The sequence below is a fragment of the Siphateles boraxobius genome, unplaced genomic scaffold (assembly GCF_051911475.1).
Source record: "Siphateles boraxobius isolate OS27281-9 unplaced genomic scaffold, OSU_SipBor_1 41, whole genome shotgun sequence".
In the NCBI taxonomy this organism is placed as follows: domain Eukaryota; kingdom Metazoa; phylum Chordata; class Actinopteri; order Cypriniformes; family Leuciscidae; genus Siphateles; species Siphateles boraxobius.
Window position 1 is genome coordinate 19858178 of NW_027509042.1, and position 26145 is coordinate 19884322.

At 38.7% G+C, this 26145-nt stretch overlaps 1 protein-coding gene across 2 annotated transcripts; it reads right to left on the bottom strand.

Moving 5' to 3' along the window:
• Positions 1-252: 252 nt before the first annotated feature.
• slco2a1 (solute carrier organic anion transporter family, member 2A1) lies at positions 253-25716 on the bottom strand. 2 transcript variants are annotated; one of them, XM_077198918.1, is made up of 14 exons: positions 25585-25716; positions 16180-16317; positions 15239-15401; positions 13729-13944; positions 13539-13637; positions 13296-13432; positions 11738-11816; positions 11098-11262; positions 10689-10896; positions 3219-3366; positions 2177-2337; positions 2005-2069; positions 1477-1597; positions 253-1256 (listed from the first exon to the last, which is right to left on the bottom strand). In XM_077198918.1, the coding sequence occupies exons 1-14, from the start codon at positions 25642-25644 to the stop codon at positions 1136-1138; spliced, it is 1881 nt and encodes a 626-aa protein (XP_077055033.1). In that variant the 5' UTR covers positions 25645-25716; the 3' UTR covers positions 253-1135. The 2 variants fall into 2 exon arrangements, with proteins under 2 accessions (XP_077055033.1, XP_077055032.1); XM_077198917.1 differs by having other exon boundaries at positions 3219-3369.
• Positions 25717-26145: the final 429 nt, after the last annotated feature.

Sequence of the window (26145 nt, forward strand, 5' to 3'; positions counted from 1 at the left end):
GTCATAATTATGACAAAAAGTAGAAATTATGAGAAATTAAGCCATTATGAGATAAATAGTCATTTACAAAATGGAACTGAGATAAATTATAATTATTAGATTTAAAAAAAATAAAAAATATGAATTTGTTTGTCATAATATCAACTTTTTTATGCCATAAACATAATTTTAATCACTAAATCATTTTTTTTCTTTTGTAGCAGAAATGCAGATCATCAGCTAAATAGAAAAAACAACAAAAAACAACAACAATTTGTGAACAAATTTTATATTTGAAATAACTTATACATTGGTAAATAAACGTTACATGTTGCATAATAAAAAGTTTATCAGAAAGTCACGCTTCATTACTCCAAGCAGCGATAAGAAAAGCATTTAGTCATTTGTGTTAAGAACCGTGGCAAACAATATGCACAAAATGTATAATAAAACAGTAATATCAGGTATAAAAATATATTTTACAAACATTTGATACCTAGTTTTAAAATGTCATCACATTTGAAAGTAACATTTTAAATCTGCTCAGGCTACTATCGATATTTGAATCTACACACCTCAACTGGCACACAGTTTGATATTTGACACACTTGTGTATCTGTGTGCATCTGCCGATAGATGAGACAGAGCATTCCACATCCTTCACATAGTCTTCAAATAGAAGAGAAGATATATGGGGGGGGAAATGTATTTTCCCAATCAACCATTTTGAATCATGATTCAATTGCAAATTAACCAAAGTTAATGACCATAATAGACATTTCTCTTATGTTTTATGTTCTCCTCATAGGTGCCACAGTCATAAATTCAGCTTCAAATAATCTGCTGATGAAAACTGCGGCTAAGATTATGATGAATTGTTTTGAGTTAATTTACATAGTTATTTATTAATACCAAACTAACAGCATAGGTGGAAAGTCCCTGAATCTTTCCAGTTAGGACCCTGCTTGCATGCAGGGGGGAAATAAATACTCAAGCAGTTACTCTGTGTAACAACTTGAGAAATATCCAAACTGAATTCATCAAATTTCCAGCCAGGTGTTGAAAGCAGAGGTTTCTGACAAGAAATGTCCAGGGGCTCAACTCACTGAGAAGGGTCTCAAAAGTGAGATCCAATAGGTTAAGCATGGTTGAGGGATCACAGGGGTCCCTCTGGCTTTTTCTCTAAGCTGTACTCTCTGGTCCGGTGCATTTTCCAGCCAATAAATGCCAGGAGTGTAATGCCTAACGTCTTATAGCCCACTTGAAGCCCTAGATACCTGTAACAAGTCATTACAATTATCACCAGTGCTAGTAATTAGTCTAATAATACTTATTAGAATAATTTAATTTCTATTTTTAGCCTTGTGGTAGTGAATATATGTGAAGTATACAGTATGTGTGTTTGAGCTCACTAAATTCAAAACCTACCTTTAGGAATTTTGACACAAATGTACCTTCATAATGTACAGTATTAGGTAAAAGAGAACATATCCTTACCTGTTTCTAAGAAGGTTGTTGTCATAGTAGCCACATCCTTGCTTTTTCCCACAAGCCGATTTCCACCAGATACATGTGGAATCTATGGTCATCCCGAACAGAGCTGGAGCTGGCAGCCAGGCTAAGCAAAGAGAAAAAATAAATCATTATACTACAAGTTTTAACAAATATATATTGATATGCACTAAAATACTAAATAAGCATAGATAATTTGTAATAATGTTGTTGTAATACAGTATATACATGAATATACATTAACTATGTTGTTGTATCGCCACAAGGGGGCGTATAGTACTTACAGTATTGCTATTGCACTAGCACAATTTAGACACAGATTGTTTGGGTTTTTTCCCAGGAAAGTGTTCTCATGTTAGAATAATTTAAATGGTTATTTACCCTGACCATTTTCTATTAACAATTATTTTGTTTAAGGATCTTACAGTAACAATCTCATGAAAAGAAAACTTTTAACAGTTTAAAGGAATAAATAAATTAAAGTAAAAAAGGGTATTTTGGTCATTTACTTACTAAGAACCCTCAAAAGCAGAAACTGAACCCCTATGGCAAACGACTTCTCTTCTGGAGGAACTGACCTATAATTAAAGACGGAATGAGTGAAATAAGATGATAAAATAAAATACAATAAAGCAATTTCTTACATTTGAAGTTCTCACACTGAATGCAATGTTGTGTTTCTCACCTCAGCACCATCATGTAGATAGGGTTGTGTGTTAGGCTGGCAATAAGTCCGGCTACAGATATGATGAGCATTACAGGCAGGAGATAGTGAGGGCAGGCGTTGGCACAAGGGCCAGGCTTTGCATTGCCCATAGCAGGAATACACTGGCAGTTACTAAAAATCTGTGTGCAAAGAAATAGTGGACGTTATTATGATTTGGTTTGTCAATATGAACATGAGAGCTGTCCAGTAACCCATACATTTATAGACATTTTGTGCATATCTATGTAAGTATATATAAGGTAAAATGAAATCTGACCCTGACTTCAATAAATAAAGGTTCTTAAGGATAAACATGGTTTGTCACATAATAAAATAACAAACCAATAATACAATAACTAATCATTTTCAATTTCTATGGTACATTTTGTGTTAGCAAAACCAGTTGAGAACCCCTGCATGAGAGCATATCTTCATTACAAACATAATTATTGCTATAAGGATACTATACATTTAAAGAGTACAACAACTAAAAGGGTTTCATAGATGCTGCTAATACTAACACTCATTTTATGTTTTCTTGTGCTCGCCTCCATTGACTTCTAATGACACAGTGTCCTGTTTTGACTGAATTGAACCAGCATAGGAGTCCAGAACCAAGTCTATTTCTTACTATAATTGCCTCTTGTTATGATATGTGCTGTGTTATACAGAGTAATTCATCATCAGCTGCTCCTGTAAGTCTCTTATTGGGCAATTATACAGAAACTTTAACACTCTAAAGTTGTTCTAATTCCCCAAAGCACTTCCTCCAGGAAGTATTATTAATTAGTGATTGATTGGATTCAACCCATTGATCGCTAACAGACCATGACTGGTCATTTGCTCGGTGTCGCTAGTACAGCAGAGGCTCACAATGGGCTGCTATCCAGCTTCAGTAATGAGCTAAATAAAGGTCTAAATGGATAGATCTATACATGCAGAGACTCTGCTAGAACTCTGGCTTGAGATGACAATTTCATGACATGAAATTTGTTCTGTTTTGTCAGATTTATTTATTTACCTGGACTCTGTATGGGTTCTTGGGATCCGTGGTGAAGTCTTTGCACCCAGCATGGCAGGGTGAGATGTATTCAATGTTGTTTTCCCCACACACTGGGTTAAAGGTGCTGCTGGGACATGAGCAGTTGGCACTACAGGGCAGAAGAAGCCTGCTGGGCATAAAATAACACAGTTTAGCCTTTACTTCTGCAGGACACAGAAACATTTTATGAATCGTAATCTTAAAGAAATAGTACACACAAAAATTCTGTCATTATTAAATGAATATATTGACATCTTCATAGCTTTCCGAAGCATGTTCATGAGAATTTGTGAGAAGTAGTGATGTACGATTAATGAGTTTTTTTTTCAATTTCAGTCAAATTCGTTGAAAGAGTTTATAAAACTGGTCTGAATGATTTGTTCATGAATCAGTCTGATCTGATTCTCAAATTCAACTCACTGACTCATTTATCCAGTCATATTAGGCAACATCTCACTGGACTGGAAGAAAATTTCATTTTGTTTATCACACAATGCTATTGTATAGCTTCAGAAGATTGGATTATAGCACACAGTTGGTATGGACTACTGTTATTGTATTTTCATGATACTTTTATGGTGCTTTTTTGTCCTTTTTGAAGGTTAAAATATCCAGTTCTCATTCATTGTAATTGTATGTCACCTTTGTGTTCCACGGAAGAATGAATAAAGCCTTAGAACGACATGAGGCTAAGTAAACAATGACAACATTTTTGGGTGAACTATTCCTTTAACATTCAGAACAGTCACAGGGTGTGTTTATAAACGTTACATTATTTTCACAATGACACACTAATAGTAGTATGTTCATAAAGTTCATGGAAAACAGTCAAATACTTTCCTCATTTCCTCCCAGTTGGCATAGTGAAAGTGTTCAAATATGTAGAACACAGTATTTTGAGTGGTGAAGTGAACTTAAACAGAGTACAAGAACTACTTTAAATTACTAAGCCCCATGCTGTTCACACGTGTGCTAGTTTAACTAATTATATAGCATTTTCACTGGAAGTTGTTCTGGACTCGAAGATACAAACTTTCACTAGAACACAATGGTCTGAATCCAAACACTGGCAGAAGACAAAGAACAGACTTAGCTTAACAGTTTTTTCAGTGTCTGTAAGAACCATCTGTCTTCAACTGGCCCTGTTTATAGAAGGTACATTTATACTACACTCTTAGAAGACAAGGTTCTATATACAGTAGAAACTGTTAGGCACTTCATATATAGAACCTTTAAGGGGTTTCCGTAATGGCATAATTTTAAGTATTTAGTTTTAAATAATTAATTTTAATTAAATTTTATGAATTAAACGGTTTGCTGAGAAGGGAACAAGATGCTGCGTTATGACGTTGATGCTATGGGAACGCCTCTGCATGAACTGGTGTCCTTTGCTCCCTTGAGCTCCATCTGGATAGTGATATTAAGTTTGTTAGCTCTCTGTGGGCCGCTGTAATAAGTTGTCTTTAAGGTTGAGTGTAGTTTGGCCTTCTCACGCAATGGAAAGTCGTTTTGAACAGGCCTCTGCTCTCCTGAGCTCCATCTAGACAGTTACATCAAATGTGTCAGCCCTCAGTGGGCCACTGTGGTAAACTGTCTTTAAGGTTTAGTGCAGTTTGGTTTCCTCTCCCTCTAGAGAGTTGTTCGGTTGAGGACTCCACTCACCTGAGTTTCATCTAGACAGTGACATCAAGAGTGTCGGCTCTCTGTGGGCCGCTGTGATAAGCTGTCTTTAAGGTTCAGTGTAGTTTGGCCTCCTCTCGCTATAGAGTCATTTTGCAGAGGCCTCTGCTCTTCTGAGCTCCAGCAGAACAGTGATATCAAGTGTGTAGGCTCTCTGTGGGCTCCTGTGATAAGCTGTCCTTAAGGTGGAGTGTAGTTTGTCCTCCTCTCTCTTTAGAGAGTCGTTCTGCTGAGGCCTCCACTCTTCTGAGCTCCATTTAGACAGCGACTTGAGGTTTATAAGCCCTTGGTGAGACGGTGTGATAAGCTGTCTTCAAGATGGCCTTTGTTTAGCCTCCTCTCACAATAAAGAGTAATTCTACTGAGTCCTCCGCTCTCAAGTTCCTTCTGGACAGTGATATCAAATGTGTCGGCTCTCTGTGGGCCGCTGTGATAAGCTGTCCTTACGGTTGAGCGTAGTTTGACCTCCTATTGCTATTAAGATTCATTCTACTGAGGTCTTCTATAACCTGAGCTCCAGCTAGACAGTAACATCAAGTGCCTCGACCCTCTGTGAGGCTGCCTTAGTAAACTCTCTTTGAGGTTGAGCGTATTTTGGCCTCCTCTTGCTATGGAGAGACGTTCTGCTGAGGCCCTGCTCTTCTGAGCACCATTTAGGGAAACAATGATCTCCAAGGTAAGGTGAGCTGCCTTCCATCTCTGTGTGGGCTCTGTTAAGAAACAGGTAGCTCCCTTTTGATAATCTAGGGGCGGCCCCTGAAGTTTCAAGGTTACAGATGCCTCCCCCTGATTTAGGGGTTATATAAGCAGGTGGCTCCCTTGGTAATGGTGGTAATGAAGTCGTAGCTGCTTCCCTCAGGGGAAAGGTACAAAGTTTCCATATCTCTGGCCGGGGATGAAATATCATCACCCTCACTTGAGAGAGAATATCTCTCTGGATCAGGATCTCCCATGGGAGGCCATCCAAAAAAACACACTAGATCCGCAAACCACACTCGGGCCAGCCAGAACAGAGCCACTAGAAGAAGGCAAACTCAGTCCTGGCGAACCCTTGCTAGAACTACTGGGAGCAGAGCTATCGGAGGAAAGGCATACAGGTGCAGCCTGGTGTGAGGGTGAACCAGAGGGGACAGTGGGTTGTCTCCTCGGAGGCAAACAGATCCACTTCTGCTTTGTCGTACCACTTCCATATGGACTCCACTCTTTGTTGATGTAGTCGCCATTCCCTGGGCCTCAGCCTCTGCCTCGACGGGATGACTGCCCCCATGTTTGCATGCTCCAGAATGTAAACTGGTTTCCACCCAGAGCAGGATCTGCTGTGTCTGCCTGAAAGGGGGCAGGAAAACAGACAGTCCTGGTGATTGATGTAGGAAACTACTGAAGTGCTATCTGTCCAAACTAACACATGGTATCCCCTAAACTGCAGAAGAAAGTTTTTCAGGGCTAGAAACACTGCCCTCATCTCCAGTCAATTTATGTGCCAAGAGAGATAAGAGTCCTCCCACAAACCGCTGGCTGGTCGGCCATCGAAAACCGCACCACATCCCTTGAGAACGGTGTCCGTCGTGAGAGAGGACAAAGCTGCAACGGCAACAAGCCCCTAAAGCCAGACCTCCGTTAAGGAACCTTGGCTTCTTCTAAAGCTGTAGAGCATGTAGCCAAATGTGACCCTTACAACCATGGGGGGATGATTCCGAGGATGAAATCCCAATTCTTTTTAAGTACAGTTAAGTACCAACTGTAGAAGCCTGCCTCTTGCTCTGGGAGGGGTACATGTTTTGTTGCCCCTTTCTCCCCTAACTGATGTAATGTCATTGCCATGACACAACGGAAACGACTTGGACAGGAAGCAAAATAAATTCTGTATCCTTTTGTTATAGTATTAATAACCCATGGAGAGAAGTTGGGGAGAAGTAGCCAAGCTGCCACAAAGTCTGACAGTGGAATAATTTTTTCTATATTTTCTGTAGTTTTTTCTATCCTGAAGAGCGAGGAATTAGCCCCTTAAACGCCTCCAATTGACACCTTTCGACGCCATTGTTTACTGCTATGCCGAACAGGCCGGAGGGAGAAATCGGGGCATAAAGGAGAAAGGCCTTGTCTTTTTCTTTTAGGTTGAGCCACAGTGGCAACCATTACAGCCATTGAACCATTGCAGCACAGGCCGTTTGCTTGGTTGGCCGAGGGCTATATCTGTGGTTCAGCTGAATTTTTTTGACCTTATCAATCTCTAATCCCTCACCATGGTCCAAATCTTTGAGCAGGTCAGCCTGGTATGCCTGCAGATTAGCCATTGTGTACAGGGACCGCATACACCTTCCTAACTAAGCTAGACGTTACTCAGCAAGGCTTAGTTGGTTGCTTGCATATACAAACGAGCAGAGTATGGATTCCTCCAGAATCTCATCACCTCAGGGAGATAGTGGCTGGGAGGCTGCACTTGTGCAGATGTGAGAACGCAATTTTGAACCCACAATCACTTGCCTCTCGTCTGGCAACAGTACAAGTGACAACATCAAGCAGTTCCTCAAAAGTGGCAAACTGAGGAAGCAGCTCTGCCGAGGCACCCGCCTGCTCATCCAACCCCTCAAAATCAGACTCAGAAGGCATGAGTTCCTCGTTCTGGTCTGAAGAATTCACAGAGCGAGCTTCAAGATCCAGAACGGAGTCCTCTGAGTCCACGGAAAACGATAGATACAGGGAATTATTAATCTCAAATCCCACTTCTGCCAACTCCACATGTGAGTCCGAATGTTCAGATGTTCAGACATTCATGTGTATTCTGTAACTTGTATTAAAGAGGATGAGATTATCGTGTTCACTCACGTTCCGCACTACCTGAACTGAGGCGCCTATACAGTGATCTGTCACGGCATATTAAAGAGAGCAATAACACCCCTAATTACTATTTAATCAGATGTCAAGGAAGACAAATTTGTTGTGTGACATAAGGTAAAGTGAGTTAAAAAATGGGCCAGGACTGGGCCGGGTTAGCAATGGGCGTTCGTCATCGCACATTTCTATCATCTATTTATTGACTCTGTGGTGCGTTGCATTACGTCACGGTGTCCATATGTCCAGCCAATCAGATTGGCACGTTTAGACAAATGCTTCAGACACCAACACACACAGAGGCATTCAAATAGTGTCCACACTGAACCTTTTTTTTTCTAAAAGTATGTTAAATATATGTTGTAGTGTAGCAGCATGGATTAAGAAAACATATTTTTCAAATTTAAAACAATTTGTCAAATGTAAAAAAACTTAAAAGGGCAAAAAAACACATTTTCAATCTTAAAGGAACACTTCACTTTTTTTGGAAATAGGCTCATTTTCCAACTCCCCTAGAGTTAAACAGTTGAGTTTTACCGTTTTCGAATCCATTCAGCCAATATCCAGGTGTGGCGGTAGCACTTTTAGCATAGCTTAGCATAGATCATTGAATCTGGTTAGACCCTTAGCATCTCTCTCAAAAAGACCAAAGAGTTGCGATATTTTTTCTATTTAAACCTATATAATACTATTTGACTCTTCTGTAGTTACATCATATACTAAGACCGACAGAAAATGAAAAGTTGCGATTTTCTAGGCCAATATGGCTAGTAACTATACTCTCATTCCTGCATAATAATCAAGGAACTTTGCTGTCGTACCATGGTGCCGAAACGATACGCAGCGCCTGAAAACTTCACGTTGGAAGTTACCTAGCTGGGGACTATTTTCAGGCACTGCGTAATATCATTGCGCCTGCTGCACCCATGGTACGGCAGCAAAGTTTCTTGATTATTATGCAGGAATGAGAGTATGAGTACAGGCAATGAGAGTACAGGCAAAACTATTTTTTTAAATATATTTTTGGACAATAAATTTGTTTAGATTAAAAATATAAATATTTACATAAAACTTTATGTAAATATATTTTAAAGGTGACATATTATGCCCCTTTTCACAAGATGTAATATATAAATCTATGGTGTCCCCAGAATGTGTCTGTGAAATTTCAGCTCAAATTACCCCCTAGATAATTTATTATAGCTTGTCAAATTTGCCCCTTTTTGGGTGTGAGCAAAAACGTGCCGTTTTTGAGTGTGTCCCTTTAAATGCAAATGAGCTGCTGCTCCCCACCCCAATTCAGAAGAATCCTTTACACAAGCTTCGGATTTTCGGCAATAACAACAAAACACACAAATAGTCTTACTCATCCGAAATCCCAGAAATAAACAGTAGTGGAGTGCAGCCTTACGGAGAGACTCAGGAAGAGGTTGCAACTTTTAAACTGCACCTGGACGTTTCTGAATGGTTAGTGTATACATTTATGTAGCTAGATATTGTGGAGTTACATTGATTCATCTCATCAACTTGCATGTACCGTTATGTTTAACTTTTACACAATTTTACACAGTTATCTGAGGTCTTTATAAGACAGCGGTGACATTTTTTGTCAACTAGTGTCCTATGCTCGTTTTTTTTTTTTTTTTGCCATTGCGTTAGAACTGGTTAGATTCTGTTGTTAACCAAATGACGCCCCCATGGGTGGAAACTTGAAGAGTAAGGGGCGGTAATATTATAATAACATCGGAAGGGGAGCGAAATCTGATCGGACTATTTTTTGACATGCTTGCAGAGGAAGGCTTACCAAAACAAAGTTACTGGGTTGTCACTTGTCAGATTTTCATGATATGTCCCCTTTAAAATCTATATTATTTATTTTGTTCATTTTTGTATATTTTTTAATATTTGTAAAAAATATATCATTTTTTTTCATATGTGATATGACACTAAAATAATCAACAAGTTAAAGTTTGGTTCAAGTTTCTAAAGCACATTTAGAAACAGCCACAGGCCGACCAAAGTGTTGTACAATAAGAGCATAAGGGTGCACAATATCGAGAAACATTACATTTTTTTCTTCTGTTTTAACACATGATTTGAACTCAGATTGGAAGGCGTTCTAATGTGATTAGGTAGGTTCTTCCAAATAGCCTGGCCCCACTCTATTTCCTCTGGTCTTTAGGCGGGTTCTAGGGATCTGGAGGAAGGATTAACCCTCCAATCTTAGACCTCTTGCGGGAATGTAGGGGTGGAGTAAGTATTAAAATAGGTTACTAGTCAAATAGGTTGGTGCAAGATTATTTAATGATTTGTAGATGAGTAGGATTTAAAAAATGTTTTTTGACTATTTTGATTTGAATAATTTTCAGATTGATAAGAAAAACAGAAACAGGATCCCTATAACATAAATCGTTCATGTAGTTTAAACGGTAAATAATGGCGCTAACACTTATGGGTTCATCGGGTTTGATTTCAGTTTCTTAAGGGGATCCTTGATCCATTAAAATGTATAATTCGAATCCAATTTAAGATGCTTTGTAAAAATGAATCAGCCTAATGAATAAATGTGAGGTGAGGGTACTTCTGAAAGAATTGTCCAAAATTTGCTTATCATGATTGTGCCTTTGAGCAAGGCAGTTAAACTCAGACGAAAGTTTGTCTGTGCCATCAGTCTTCTAACAGTTATTTAACTGAACAGAGAAAATTCCAAATAACATGGAAGTAATCAAACAAATGAGGAACAGTTTGTTTTGCAGTTTCTCACCTAAGCGGGCCAGACCTGACTAAAATTAAATTAACTTTTATAGATTAATTTAATTAATTTATCTATTTATAAATTTTTAATTGATTTATTAGTTCTATCTATATTGTAAAAAACATTTCCTCAAAACCTCCTCAAACTCTTTTGAGCTCAAAAGAGCATCCTGTTGAACTCACCCATTGGTGGCATTAGATGCTTTGGGGTAAACACCAGCAACATCTTGTGTGGGGCAGCCCATGAAGAAGAGAGGCACACAGCAGAGGACAGAGATGGTGAGCATTACAACAGAAAAACGTGGAATGGCTCTGAATGACAACACCCAGCGTTTCATAATAAGACCACCGAGCACCATCCCCACCGCAACGGCCGGCAGGTTTAAAGCACCTAAGAGAAAACAAAGATTCATTCACAGATATTTTCATAAGGGATATTTCTCAGTGTAAAATCAAGGGGGTTACGCCATATTTTAGCTAAATATACTGTACACAGCAATGTCTAGTGAGAATTTCTAGTGAGTATAGGGCCACGTTTCTCCTAAAACTGTACTCATATATAAATATATTATATTATAATATGTTGACTGACCAATAAGAAGGCTGCTGTAGGCTGCAGTGGCACTGTACTGGCGCTCCAGGAACTTGTTGAGGAAGGTGGCAAGTCCAGCGATCACAGAGGAGAAACAGCACTGGGTCAGAACTAGCAGCATGAAGAGAGGACTTAGCAACAACCTGATGAACATCTTAGGGAACACTGCAAAAACACAGATACAAGAGAAAGAAATAGATGTTTACATATTCATTAATGCATGAAAAGTGTATATATATATATATATATATATATATATATATATATACATACACTGTATATATATGAGTGTATGGCAGGAAGTCAGTTTTGCACTGAGTACACGTCAATGAAGACATGATCATGTATAAACCAGCTTCTTACAAATCATGCCCTGGAGTCAGGCATATTCATAAGGACTTGTCAGATCCTGTTACAGTAACCACCTGAGCATGCTGTATGACTCAAGAGACAAGGACTGAAGAAATATTTGTTCTGATTTATTTATTTATTTATTAGAATTTTTTTCAATTTATTTTATTTTCAATTACCCATGTCAACTATATTTATAACTGCCATTTGAATGGCCATAACTATACTAATAAAATGGTCTTATTATTCTTGCTCTAAATGCATAATGAACCTGTTAGAGTGGACTCACTTTTAAAGAAATCCAGCATGGATTCTGACTCTGGCTTCTTGGGTTCTTCTTTCGTGACATCACCCTCCAATTCAAAAGACTGCAAAAGAAGACTTTCTAATCAGCATATTAGAATTATTTCTGAAATATCATGTTACAATGAAGACTGGAGTAATTTTGCTAACAATTCAGCTTTACCACCACAGGGAAAAATTACATTTTAAAATATGCCAAAAATTGAAAATAGTTATTATGAATTATTCAGCTTATTCAGCTGACACAGTCATCGTCTGCACTACACTTCCCAGCATCCCTCTTGTCTTCACACCTGCACTCACTCCCTCATTTACCTGCACCTGCCTGTCATCATCATCATCTGTGTCACCTGTGTTCACCTCATCATTGTTCAGTTTTGTCTGTATTTAGTTCCTTTCAGTTCAGCCTGTCTTTATCTGCAGTTAGTCTTATTTAGTGTGTGTCTTTCTATCTGCACTTAATTGTAAGTAAAAGTATTACTATTGGAACCATTTGCCTCATCCTCTTCCTTTGCCAAAACCATACTGTGACACTACCAATATTGTACTTTTTATTTGAGATTATTTTTTGTATAAATGTGCCATACAGTGGAGAGATCATTGGAAGCTTCTGTGTGTAGCTTCGAACAGAATCTACTCAAATTAGGAAAATTATCTCAAATTTATTTATTATTATTATTGAGTTTGGGTAATGAAGATGGAAAATCATGTTTGGGATATGCAAAATAAAGAGAACCTACAAGATGACGACCCATTTTATCTGAGTTTATGTTTTATAAAATGCTCCACAAAAAGTAGAGACAAAGATATGAAACCACATAAAAAAGTATATTATTAAAATAAACCTCTTCTTTTTGTTACAACTTTTATTGGTATATATTATACAGTACCGTTTGTTTGGGGTCAGTAAGATTTTCTTTGAAATAAATTAATATTTTATTCAGCAATGATGCATTAAACTGATCAAACGTGACAGTAAGAATTTTTACATTTTCCAAATAAATGCTGTTCTTTTGATCTTTCTATTCATCATAGAATCCTGAAAAAAGTTCCATTTCCACAAAAATATTGAACAGCACAACTGTTTTAAAAATGGATGATAATAAGAAATGTTTCTTAAGCACCAAATCAGCATATTAGAATGATTTCTGAAGGATCATGTGACACGAAAGACTGGAGTAATGATGCTGAAAATACAGCTTTACAATCACAGGGATAAATTACATTTTAAAACATGTCAAAAATATTAAATATTTAAAATATATATAAATATAATATAATCTTACCGACCCCAACTTTTTGAACGATAGTGTATTTCTGTTTGAATTAGGTTTAATATGTATTTTAATTTATATGATGTCCTGAATTGTATTGGACTGAAACATCAATGCAATGCTTTCTTTTTCTCATCAATTTGATTAAATGGAGAGAAAAGAACATTATAGCAACCCTTCCTGATTTAAAATGAACAACAAGTTTGCAACGTTTCAAGAAACAGTGCCATAGAAGTGTTCAGTTGTCATTAAAACAAAACCATGACTGACCTTCTCTACTTGAAGGGATCTGGGGAAGAAGAAGTAAGGGATTGAGGTGAGAGCAAGCCCTCCAGCAGTGATGAGCAGACCCATCCACCATGCGCCAACCCAGCGAGGGTCAGTAGGGGTCAACTCCAATTCCTCCACTAGAGAAAAGAATCTAGATAACATGTAACACTGCAGCTGTCTACAATTAACATTAACATAAAGAAAAGGAATAAGTTGTTGCTTTCATTTAAAGGGTAAACAAACCTGTGCTGGATCTGTCCACATCCACATAAATACGCAAGACCACAGAGCCCAGGAGGAATCCAAAAGAAGGCCCAAACACTGATAGAGCAAAAAGAATAGCTGCAACATACAACAACAGGAGTGTCAAAAATCTTAACAGTTCTTTCAATGAATATTAGAAACTCTTTTAAAAAAACAAAACGAAACGTACCAATATAGAGAGGTGAATTCCCAGCCCCTGCAAAGTCATCTATATAAGATATGCCAAAAGGTTGGATGGGGACAGAACCGATTCCGAAAAGCAGCTGGGCTGTAGCCATTAACACCCAAAATTTACTGGTGTCCACAAGCTTCCGTGAATCCTCCTGACCACAAGCCTCGGCACCAGTTGCATTCCCACGCACATCACACATGTCCTGTCTGCTCGCTGTTGGATTAAAACACAGAAATACAACACATTCATCCCCAAAAACTATCAGTCACATCAGACATCCAGATATTTGTGTTTAGTAAAATGTTTAGTAAATGTTTAATAGAATGATGAGGACCAAATATCTATGGTCTGCATTTTTTTACACTTAAAACTTGAGGGTTGTCCAAGCTGCTCTTGTCCACACAATTAGTTTTATGCCGAATGTTACGTGAACAAAGAGGAAAACGGGTCTGCATTCGCTTGTCGGAGAAAGTGTTAACAGCTGTACAAACTGATGGCGGTATCTATGGACTTTTAAGGCAATCAGCTCACCTAGTTAGTTGTTTTTATTGTTGCCTTTTTATTTGATTTAAATATCTAAATGTTTACATAATCTGCAAATGCAATGGAGATCACTTTGCTCGCTCCTTTGAAGGTATCTTGAGTAAAACAGCTCTATATTTAACGAATGGTCTTTTTATGGATACCAAAAAAAAAACATCCATGGACACTATTCACTTTCATTGTATGCAAAAGACCAACGTGGACACTCTACAGTGCATTTGTTTTTCACACAAGAATGAAAGGCATACAGGTTTGAAATAACATGAAAAAAAAATAAAAGCATGACTTTAAAGACTATGCGAGTCCAAATGACAGTATCTGTAGGCAGAATAGAGTAAGTAAGAAAATGAAACAAAAATAAAAGGTTTAAGGAAGTGTAGGGAGATAATAATTATCTCTTTGAGTACATTCCAGGTTTTTCTTTCGAGTCTGATCAATCAGGCAGTCTTGTCTCTACGGTATCTCTCCACTCATTTGTCCTCATCTCTTTCCTTTTTTCTCTCTATCCTCTCCCTTTTCAACCTCACTCCGTTTATTTCTTCATGTTTTTTCCCAACCTAATGCTAAACCCTCTCTAAGACGTGACACTAGGGTCAAAACTGAGTCTCTCGGCAGAAACTTCCTGTAGACCTGCCTACCCTGTTATGTCTCAGCTGATGTTTATCAGCTGAAGCTTTTTTATTTTAGATCACCACTTTGTTGTGTCTGGTTTTCTTCAAAGTGTCCTGAGCCTTTTTAAATGAATACAATGATATCATTTTGACGAGCTTAGAGTCTAAGATCTTCTACTCAGGGCATGAAACAATATGATCATGCATAAAAACAAACTAAGACAGAAAATGGGGAGGAAGAGAGTGCAGAGCTCATTCTAACAGATGTGTATATTTTCAAATAACTTTTACACTTTGTAAAATTCACATTAATTGGTTTCATTGAGATAAATATGGATGCTAATGACACTTACCATGCAGGACAGAGTCAAAGGTGTAGGGCTGGGACAGGAAGTGAGGTAGAGCTAAGATCATGGCACTTATCGCCATTAGCAGGCCACCCAGTCCAATGAATCGAGGTCGATGAACCCGATTACCCATGTAACTGACAAACACTATCAGCAATGTGTTCCCTACCTAAGTAAAGAAAAAAAAGAGCAGAAAAACAAGTCACATAAAGCAGCCTGTATTTTTTCTTATTGCACTTATACACCTAATACACAAAGCATTCTGACAACCGCAGGATGTTTTCGATTATTTGTAAATATCCAACAGACTTCTCTAAACATCCAGCCACATCAGAAATACCATGTTGGTTGCAGGGTTATTATGGTATCTAAAACTAAAACCATGAAAAAATATTTCCGTTACTTCTCCACAGGGTAAACCGTTTTAAGTTAATAATTTCATGATTCATTATCATAAAAATACCTTATGACTTATATATTATATAATTAGGGATTCACTTTATTTGAGATCTGTGTCTGTTGCACATGCTCATTTCCCCTATTTTTACATTAGATTACCTTTGCTGTCATTTAACGCTTTAAAACACTAATAATTTAACACTCTTAGGCCTGGTTTCACAGACAGGACTTAGTTTAAGCCAGGATTGGGCCTTATTTCAATAAGGGCATTTAAGTAGCTTAGTATCTGCAATAATTTTAATATTGTGTATCGTTACACATCACATCACCTTAAAAAAACACAATACAACAATATAGTAACACTAACTGACATTTAACAACTAGTTAATTGTGAAGGGCAGGAAAAATGATGAGATGAGAAGGCTTGACCCGTAAAATTCAGTTTTCAAAAAGTTAATATCAAAATACTTCATTATTTATTAGACTTTCAATGTTTCCACTTAAGCAAGCCATAAACTCTTTGTAAGACTGTATGGAGTGGCCTGTACCTCATGGAGGGAAGAGATGGTTCCTGAAGAGAAGCTGTCAAGGCCATAGCGTTTTTCAATTGTTGTGATGGTGCTCTTGAAGTAAGAGCTATACAAGAGCTGAGTGAGCTGGAGCAGGCCATGACACAACACGAAGAACTACAGGAAGAGAGAGCAAGAAAGTGAAGAATGGTCAGACATACAGGTTATGATTACAGTGAGTGTACCAATTATAACTATCAAGTGTACTAAACATTCTCCAATGATAATGGAACCTGATGTTCTATGATCTGAGCAAGTGCATTCATCAGTGTGTTGTTACAGTGTCACATGGGGGTTATTTGAAACAGCACGTCTGGAGCTAAACAAAAACTCCCTAAATTTAGAGTTCCCTTCCAAATCTCTACAGACAGTGAGATCTGAGACTTTGATCTTCAGTGCCTCACCTCAGAACATGAATGTTAACCACGCTGATTTCACAATATATCGGAGTTCACTTTGTGTTTGGTTTGTAATGTGAAGGCCAAGTATGGTAAGCCATACTCGGAATTTGTCCTCTGCCTGTAACCCATCCATGGAAAAGGCAACATAGTTTAAAACAAACGTAGAGCTCTTAAACACTGTTGTTTTAAAAACTGCCATTGCACCAAAAGCTCCTCATTGTGCAAATAAGTGATAAAACAAAGGTGGTTCATAAAATGGAAAACTGGATCAGTGGTGTTTCTGCTCTCCATTAGTATCTGACACTTTCTGTACATTTCCAAAGCCTGGAACAAAGTTCTACCATTCTTATGAACTGAAAATTCATCCCACCTATTTTGCAAATGCATGTTATAGATCTAATTATGAATGTTTCATTTTGTATGTCTGTCATGTCATAACTTCCAGTGAAAATAGCCAACTTCACTAATCATGTAGTCGAAACCCCATCAAATCCAATCAAGATGAAGGACAGTACGGAATCCCCACCATAATTCTTTATCTTTTCCAATAATAACTCGTATGTCACAGACATGGCATAAAATTGTGGTGAGATGTAGAGGGGTTGAGGACCTTCTAACACGAATTAAACCGTTTCAATATAAAAAGCAACTACTATTGCTATGAATGTAACCATAATACATTACCTAAAAAGAAAAACTATGTTAAGCCTGTTAGTGTTATTATTACTAGATCAAGTTACATAACATGCTTTAAGAGATGCATATGCAAAAAAAAAAAAAAAAAAAAAAGCTGCAGCACAGAGCTTTAGCCATATTTACTTGTTGTACTGGTTGGCAAATGATCTGATTGTAATGCTTGTCTAGCAGCATTTCACCTCTCTTGAGAAAGGTTCTTGACGATAAGCCAGAAATGGTTAAAGATCATAAAGTGGAACGTTTCCCTGTTTGTGTGTTTGAGAAAGAAGCAGCTGCTCCCATATAGCTTTTTTTGTGCCTAAGACGTCATGAGCAAAAGCAGAGAAAAGTTCGCAGAGTTCTCAAAGGCATGAAGCAATCTGATAGGGCATGTAGAGATCTGGACTGGATTTCCTAAACCAACAAAAGACATAAATCCCTCTCCTTTGCTCATCCTCATCGCCAGCTCTCATTTGCGGGTCAAAGCACTATCCCTTTCGATGGTTTCTAGAACAGCTAATGCTCCCATTAATCTTCGGATTTATGGTTTGTTAGCACACATAATAGCTGCTTTTGACAAAGCTGCTACGATTTCTTTCTTGTTTTTCAGGGAATAGGCTTTTAATTACGGAAATATTTTGATAGGCTGTGTCCACTCAAGCAGCCCAACCAAATGCCTTTGTTAGACGTTTGAATGGCAGCTCTGTGCCTCTTTCCGCCCCAGTGCCAGTTCCACATTCGGTTCAGCTTGAATTATTCGACATGCAGCAGCCACGTCTGTCTCCTTTCGCATATAATGTTAATAGGAATCTTGCCTTTTTATTGATTTTTCAAGACTCTCTGATAAACCAAGTCTATGAGCAATCTTTCTCCTGAGGCCATTACTCAATATGTGTCCCTGTGGTACAGTAGGTGTACTATGATCAGGGCATGTTACTATATTGATGGCTATTAGGCCTTAACAAAAGTGCAGGCAATAGCACATGTACAGCATAACCTGTCCATAAGTTCCTACCCAAATTACAGCTTGCTTGTTCATAAGTGCATAATTATCACCAAGCAGTCGTAAATCTTTTGCAGAGTTTCTCGCTGCGTCGTGAATATCTATTAAAAAGTAGCCTTGGGTAAGCACAAAGCATGCTGAAATGTTTGTTTTGGATTGAAGCAATGTGTGAATCATTTTAGGAATTTTGGAAGAATGAAAATAAAACAATCCTGCCATATGTATGAGAAAATTATTGTCAAACATTTGTCCTGCTATTACCTCATGCATTTAGGCCCTGGCAGGCTGCTTTATGCATTCTAGGAAATTGGAAAAAAAGAGTCAAATGACTTTTTCCATTGAGGCATCTTACTCTTCAACCTTTTCATTTAATCTTCATTGCATTAGCCTGTAAATAGTGGTTTTCAGCCTTTTTGACTTGTCCAACACAACATTGGAAGGCCCCTCACATAATAGTATAGCAATTTCTTCAAAATATTCTGCTAAAATTATGAGAAAGCTGCTTCTTTTAAAACTTTTTATTAACAGAAACTCGGGAGTGTCAATATGTTAAATTAACCACGATTATTCTTTTGATTGCAGAGGTTTCTTATGGGAATTGATGGTTTCATCAAGAACCTTTAACATCCATGGAAATCCATGTGTGTGTGTGTGTGTGTGTGTGTGTGTGTGTGTGTGTGTGTGTGTGTGTGTGTGTGTGTGTGTGTGTGTGTGTGTGTGTGTGTGTGTGTGTGTGTGTGTGTGTGTGTGTGTGTGTGTGTGTGTGTCATTTCAATTAAGAAGCGAAATTTATGATACCGTTGTTGTCAGATTTGAATATATTGTATGACTGATTTGTAATCTTGTCAAACGTATTTGGAGATTTCAGTGAGTTCAAATACATTTCCCCATTCAAGGTAGATTGTAGAAATTGTTTGACTATTGCCTAAATAGACAGACAAAGATGACCGGAAAATGAACTTACGTGTCTTTAGGGGACTTTGATAGAGTGTCATTAGTTTTGAATCAGCAGAGCCTTTTATTGATTTTTGAATTGCTCTGAAATCGTAGATCAGGCCAAATATTCTTAGGATACAGTGAGTTATTCAAACTCCACAGATAGAAAACCAATGATGAAAGATTCAATGAACGTGCTGAAAAGCAGTTCCCGTCATCTGTCCAGAACTGGATTTTTCTCCTTCCTTAGCAGCTATTGTGTTACAAGAAGACTCCTGCTGAGTAAAGAGAATCAGGGGAAGAACTGACTTTGATGCTAGATGTCTTAAATGCATTGCTGCACCACTATCACGTGTTACAGGAGCCATTAAGCAGACATTTTCGAATTTCCTCAGGATATAAAGCTTAAACAGTCAAAAAGTACAAGCCCAATGTCCCTGTGCACCACAGCTACAAAACTAACAGGACATTCAGGAGCTATTTCACTTTGGGTTGAAACAAGCACAGTCCAACTTTGTATTCTATTCATAGTATAAGGATACATTTCATTTTGTGATGACAAACATAATTTAGTAATAAGCAGAGCAATTCCAATAGGGTCCTCCTCACACCATTGTTGCTCGGGCCCTAATGACTGCAAAATAATCATGTTCCTCAAGTTCAGGTCTGAAAAAATTATGAACTTGCTAGCTATGTTTGAATTCACAGATTTTCACATGGAATGGTTTCAAAGAAAATCTTGCAAATGGGACTCGGAAAAAAAGTCAGCAACGATCCAATGAAATCAACTGAAACATTTTATAGAAGCTGTTTTTAGAATTACGCAATAAAGATTTAAAAATATTTGTCCCAGTAAAGAGTAAATTAACTATTGCATGACAATATTACATAAAGCAAAGTGGAAATCAGTGGATTGTAGAATAAGTGGAAAAATGCAAGATTAATTTGACAGTCTTTCTTAATATTTTACTAATTTCTTTGTCAACAAGTGCGATCTTAAGATGACCTGTGGCCCAAATTAATTATATTTCCTCTGTGCAATTTCTAATGACAAGGATAAGTTAACAATGTTGTTTTGAAATCCCAGCCTGCATTTAACTAAAATAAGGTGGCTAAATTGCTGAGATGTCAATGTCTTTTTTTTCCTGATTTGAACACAATTATGTAATTATGTATTATGAGAAAAAATTAGCAAAAGTACTACATGCTATATCAGTATTATCCATCAATTCAAATGAGGTTCAATCTGAAAAGAGGGTTTAGAGATTGTAAACAGACCAAGTACACTGAACAGCATGTTCTACACCTTCTTTCAACATACGTCACCACTGCCTGACTCATTCCGATGAACAAAACACAAAAACCTGTCAGTTTAACACAAGCAGCTATGCTCCATTGGTCACATAGACACAAATACTCAATCCATTTACAACACTCTAACACCCTTATTGCAAACACATAAAGTCTAAGTAAGCATATGTGTGTCAGAAGCAAAATGGACAGTACCTTTCAAAAGAACCACACAACTCAAGGCTGTGGATTGTCAATAGTCTATTTTTGGATTCTGGAGAGTGTGTGAAGCTTCTCATGAAACTTGTACTCTCATTCATTAGAAATAAATTACCACAACAACAGACAGTGCCCTAATAAGGGGTCGAAAAGGAATTCCATAGAATGAAGTAAAGCAAACTAAGCAGACACTTGTATCTGTGTCATATCAAGTTGTCTTAGCTACTGTAATTACAAACAACCATTTACATTTGAATTGTTTCTGCTCAGTGTTAGCTTGTAACATGCCAACAATTTATCACAATTACAAAAAAACAGTAAGGGATGCAGTCAAGCTGAAGAAGGAGTCTTATAGGGCCTGGCTGGCTTGTGGGACTCCTGAGGCAGCTGACAGGTACCGGCAGGCCAAGCGGACTGCAGCCCGGGTGGTTTTGGAGGCAAAAAATCGGACCTGGGAGGAGTTCAGTGAAGCCATGGAGAAGGACTACCGATTGGCCTCGAAGAGATTCTGGCAAACGGTCCGGTGCCTCAGGAGAGGAAAGCAGTGCCCTACCAACACTGTTTACAGTGGAGGTGGGCAGCTGTTGACCTCAACTGGGGATGTCTTCAGACGGTGGAAGGAATACTTTGAGGGTCTCCTCAATCCCACCGACACATCTTGCATTGAGGAAGCAGAGGCTGAGGGCTCAGAGGTGGCCTTGTCCATCACCCTGGCTGAAGTCACAGAGGTAGTCAAGAAGCTCCTTGGTCACAAGGCATTGGGGGTGAATGAGATCCGCCCTGAGTACCTCAAGTCTCTGGATGTTGTGGGGCTGTCTTGGCTGACACGCCTCTGCAACACCGCGTGGCGGTCAGGGACAGTACCTTTGTGCTGGCAGACCGGGGTGGTGGTCCCTCTTTCTAAGAAGGGGGACCGGAGGGTACGTTCCAACTACAGGGGGAATCACACTTCTCAACCTCCCCGGGAAAGTCTATGCCAGGGTACAGGAGAGGAGAATTTGGCCGATAGTATAACCTCCGATTCAGGAGGAACAGTGCGATTTTCATCCCGGTCATGGTTAGTGGACCAGCTCTATAACCTCTCCAGGGTGCTGGAGGGTTCATAGGAGTTTGCCCAACCAATCCACATGTGCTTTGTGGATTTGGAGAAGGCATTTGACTGTGTCCCTCGCGGCGTCCTGTGGAGGGTGCTCTGGGAAAGTGGGGTCCGGGGCACTGTGCTAAGGGCTGTCCGGTCCTTGTACGACCGGAGCAGGAGCTTGGTTCGCATTGCCGGCAGTAAGTCAGACTTTTTCCCGGTGCATGTTGGACTCCGGCAGGGCTGCCCTTTGTCACCGTTTTTATTTGTCATATTTTTTATGGACAGAATTTCTAGGCGCAGCCAGGGGCCGGAGGGTGTCCGGTTTGGGGCCCACACGATTTTGTCTCTGCTTTTTGCGGATGAAGTTGTCGTGCTGGCCCCATCAGACCAGGACCTTCAGCATGCACTGGGTGCGGTTTGCAGCCGAGTGTGAAGAGGCTGGGATGAGAATCAGCACCTCCAAATCCGGGGCCATGGTTCTCAGTCGGAAAAGGGTGGCTTGCCCACTTCAGGTTGGTGGAGAGTCCCTGCCTCAAGTGGAGGAGTTCAAGCATCTTGGGGTCTTGTTCACGAGTAAGGGAAGGATGGCACGGGAGATTGACAGATGGATCGGAACAGCTTCTATAGTAATGCGATCAATGTACTGTTCTGTCGTGGTGAAGAAAGAGCTGAGCTCCAAGGCGAAGCTCTCGATTTACCGGTCAATCTACGTTCCTACTCTCACCTATAGTCATGAGCTGTGGGCCATGACCGAAAGGACAAGATCCCGGATACAGGCGGCCGAAATTAGCTTTCTCTGCAGGGTGGCTAGGCGATCCCTTAGAGATAGGGTGAGAAGCTCAGTCACTCAGGAGGAGCTCAGAGAAGAGCCGCTGCTCCACCACATCGAGAGGGGCCAGCTGAGGTGGCTCGGGCATCTGTTCCGGATGCCTCCTGGACACCTGCCTGGGAAGGTGTACCGGGCGCGTCCCACCGGGAGGAGACCCCGGGGAAGACCTAGCACACGCTAGAGGGATTATGTCTCTTGGCTGGCCTGGGAACGCCTCGGTATTCCCCCAGAAGAGCTGGAGGAAGTGTCTGGGGAGAGGGAAGTCTGGGCATCTCAGTTTAGACTGCTGCCCCCGCGACCCGCCCCGGATAAGCGGAAGAAGATGATGATGATGACAAAAAACAGATCTGAAGTTGGTGTGAAACACTTTTTCTTCTCGTCTTTTAATTTGACAAACAACCTCTGGGCTGCTTTGTCACAGGTGATTCGCCAGCAGTTACTGTAACTTTAGATGGAGTGATGAGTAGGGTTGTAACGGTATACCGGTATGGCGGTTTATCGCGATATTGACATATATGATTATCATATCGTGAACATTTGCTTATCCAAGGTTTTGGAAAAAAAATTAAAACAGATCTCACCAACACATATGCAACTTCTATCCACTTGAGCTAAGACTCCACCCATACATGTACAGTAGAGAAAATGTCTGAGACAGAGGTTGTGAATTCTAATCTCTTTCCCCCGCAGAAATAAAAGTTGAAATCTGCAGTGTGGGAATACTTTGGGTATCCGAAAAACAAACGTGGGGTTTTCCTTGAAGGTGGATATCCAGTTGTGTCCAGAAATGTGGACGAAGAGTGGCTGCAAAAGGAGGATACGTCGAACATGTTCTCCCATATTCGCGAACACCATCCCTCCCTGCAGATAAAGTTCCATTTATAACTCAAGGCCGTATTATTTCCATTTCGACGCAGATGTCACGAAAAATGCGCGATTTGATAGATGGATGAATAAATCTAAAATATAGCTGTGCAATAAATCAAATCGATATACGAGTGTGTGTCAAAAAACTGCTATACTGTAAATCTATATTCTGTAGCATGTGTGACGCTCATGGTGTTTAAAGCGTCTGCCGTCTCACTCACTATATGAGGACGTGAACACATGAACATATCCAGAGCTGCTCTGAGAGAAATAAATGAGCATTTCATAATTTTATTTAAAAGAATCATCGTCAAATACACTCTTGACTGAAACTCATAGGAGTTTAGTACAACCTGTCAAAATAAAAGTTCATTGACTCATTAAAAAATTTCATTAAAAAAAGTTTGTTTTAATAAACCATGTTCAACCAAAAAACCCTATCTGTTTTCATTCATTTTAGGGTCATTGTAGCTGATGATTATAATAATAATGATTCTTTAATACCGTATACCGTGAAACCATGATATTTTCTGAGACGATTATCATACCGTGAAAATCTCATACCGTTACAACCCTAGTGATGAGTCTAAAGGATTTTTCAACTCCAGACAAACTCAGACGGAATTTTCTATAATGCCTAATCACAAAGATACAGTAGGGGTCGATCACTTATTTCCGAATTGAATCCAGCCTGATTTCATATTCTGAAAGTTCTGTTTATATGAACCCTAAACTTTGCAATCCGGTTCACATTTTTGTTCATATGTGTTTCCATGTATTCCAAACCAATCACCTCTAAGTACAACTGTTGTGTTTGCCTTGTTACATATCTTAAAATGAAATCTGACATATGTTAAAAGCTTTTTTTAAGCTGACCAGTTCAAAAGATCTCTGGTCAAGGTATTTTTGAATGCAAATGAGATTCAAGTGTTTACATGTTAAGTTTTTTCCTACTCATTGAGTTATTGCGGGTCTACACCACTTCTTTCTAATGGAATGGAAATGTAATTTAGATTGAGCTCAGTTGGATCGAATAAGTTGTTGAGCCATCAATATAAACAGAATATTTTGCTATGTAAACAGCAACGATGGTCAAGATCTACTGAAAGAAATTAACAGCTATATCAATCACAAATAAATCTAAATCATTAGCAAAGCCAAGTTGAAATAGTTTTGACACCACTTCTGTAACACAAAACAGTCTGTGGTCAGGGGATCTTTCTCCGAAACAATTTCCAAACACAAAAAAAACATAATTAAATGCCGTACACATGACAGACATAATATGCAACATGACAGAACTATATTTTAGTCTAATATCCCTACATTCCACAGAAATTCGCTTGAAAGTAAAACTTGAATGAATGCAGTTCATGCTGAACTTCAACTAAGCATCGCTTCTGGCAAGCCATCTGATAGATACTTCCCCTTGGGCCAAGGTCCTCATCCACAGCTGCTTCAAACTGACAAAAGTATATCTGCACTGACAGTCAGAAACAGCAAAACCTGTTTCTGCTGTCAAACACCTACAATTAAACATTCAGGGCTTTAAACAACCTGGCTTTACAAGTGTGAAAGACATAAGATATACCAGATACACACAATGTCCTGCTAGTTTCATTGATACATTTACAGTATTAGATATTCTTATCATTCTTATTAAAATAAAGGATTTATCTTTTTATTATTATTATTATTATTATTAAAGGACTGGGAACTAATAAAACATAAAGCCATAAGGAACTCACAAGTGTTAAAGACAAGAGTTCAGGTTAAAAGTCTAAAGACAATGAAAATTATGACAGCACAAATAATAATATAATCGTGCAACCACAGCAAGTCACATCACAACCAACATCAACAACAATGGCAAGTGCATTGTTGATTGCTTTTTAAAGTGTCTTTAAAAATACATAATTAAACAATTTAGAAAAATATGTCTGCTAAAGACAGTGAACAAAAATAATAACTTTATATTATATTTATCTTAATATCTTAATATTAATATGGTATGAATCTTGGCTTATTATCAATAACATAATAGGCTATCAACAACAACCATGAAACAATAATAATAATTTACCTTTATGTTATAAAACAACGCTGGCTTGGGTTTCTTTATAACTTTGGCGTATATGTCCATGTTGAAAGGTGAAGTTGGTTGTTAAGCTTGTTTCAGCAAGGATGAGCAAGACACATTTCCAGTTCTGTGATCGTCTATGGGGATTATATGACCATTATCAGTGATGTCACGAGCCCCGCCCAATGCTCTTCGACCCCGCCCACTACTCCACGCGCGATTGTTTTGGTGATCTTTATCTCTCTCCCCATTTGACACAACGGAGTTCATTTCTTCATATTACACAGGCGTACTGCACTCTCGGTAAGGAATCTGTGCAAACCCGTATCATAAACAGCGTAAATCATTTAATATGTTCCATTTAAAGATAACAGAGGAGAACAGGATTACTTTTGCTTTTCTATTTGTGCGCATGGCTTTTTTACACTCAACATGCATTTGTAACAATGCGTTTTGACATGATTTTTTATTACTCATCATCTATAGATAATAAAGTTATCTATAACAAATTACATCATAAAATATTTTAATCGTTAAAAAAAATCATAATGAGGGCGTTTAAGT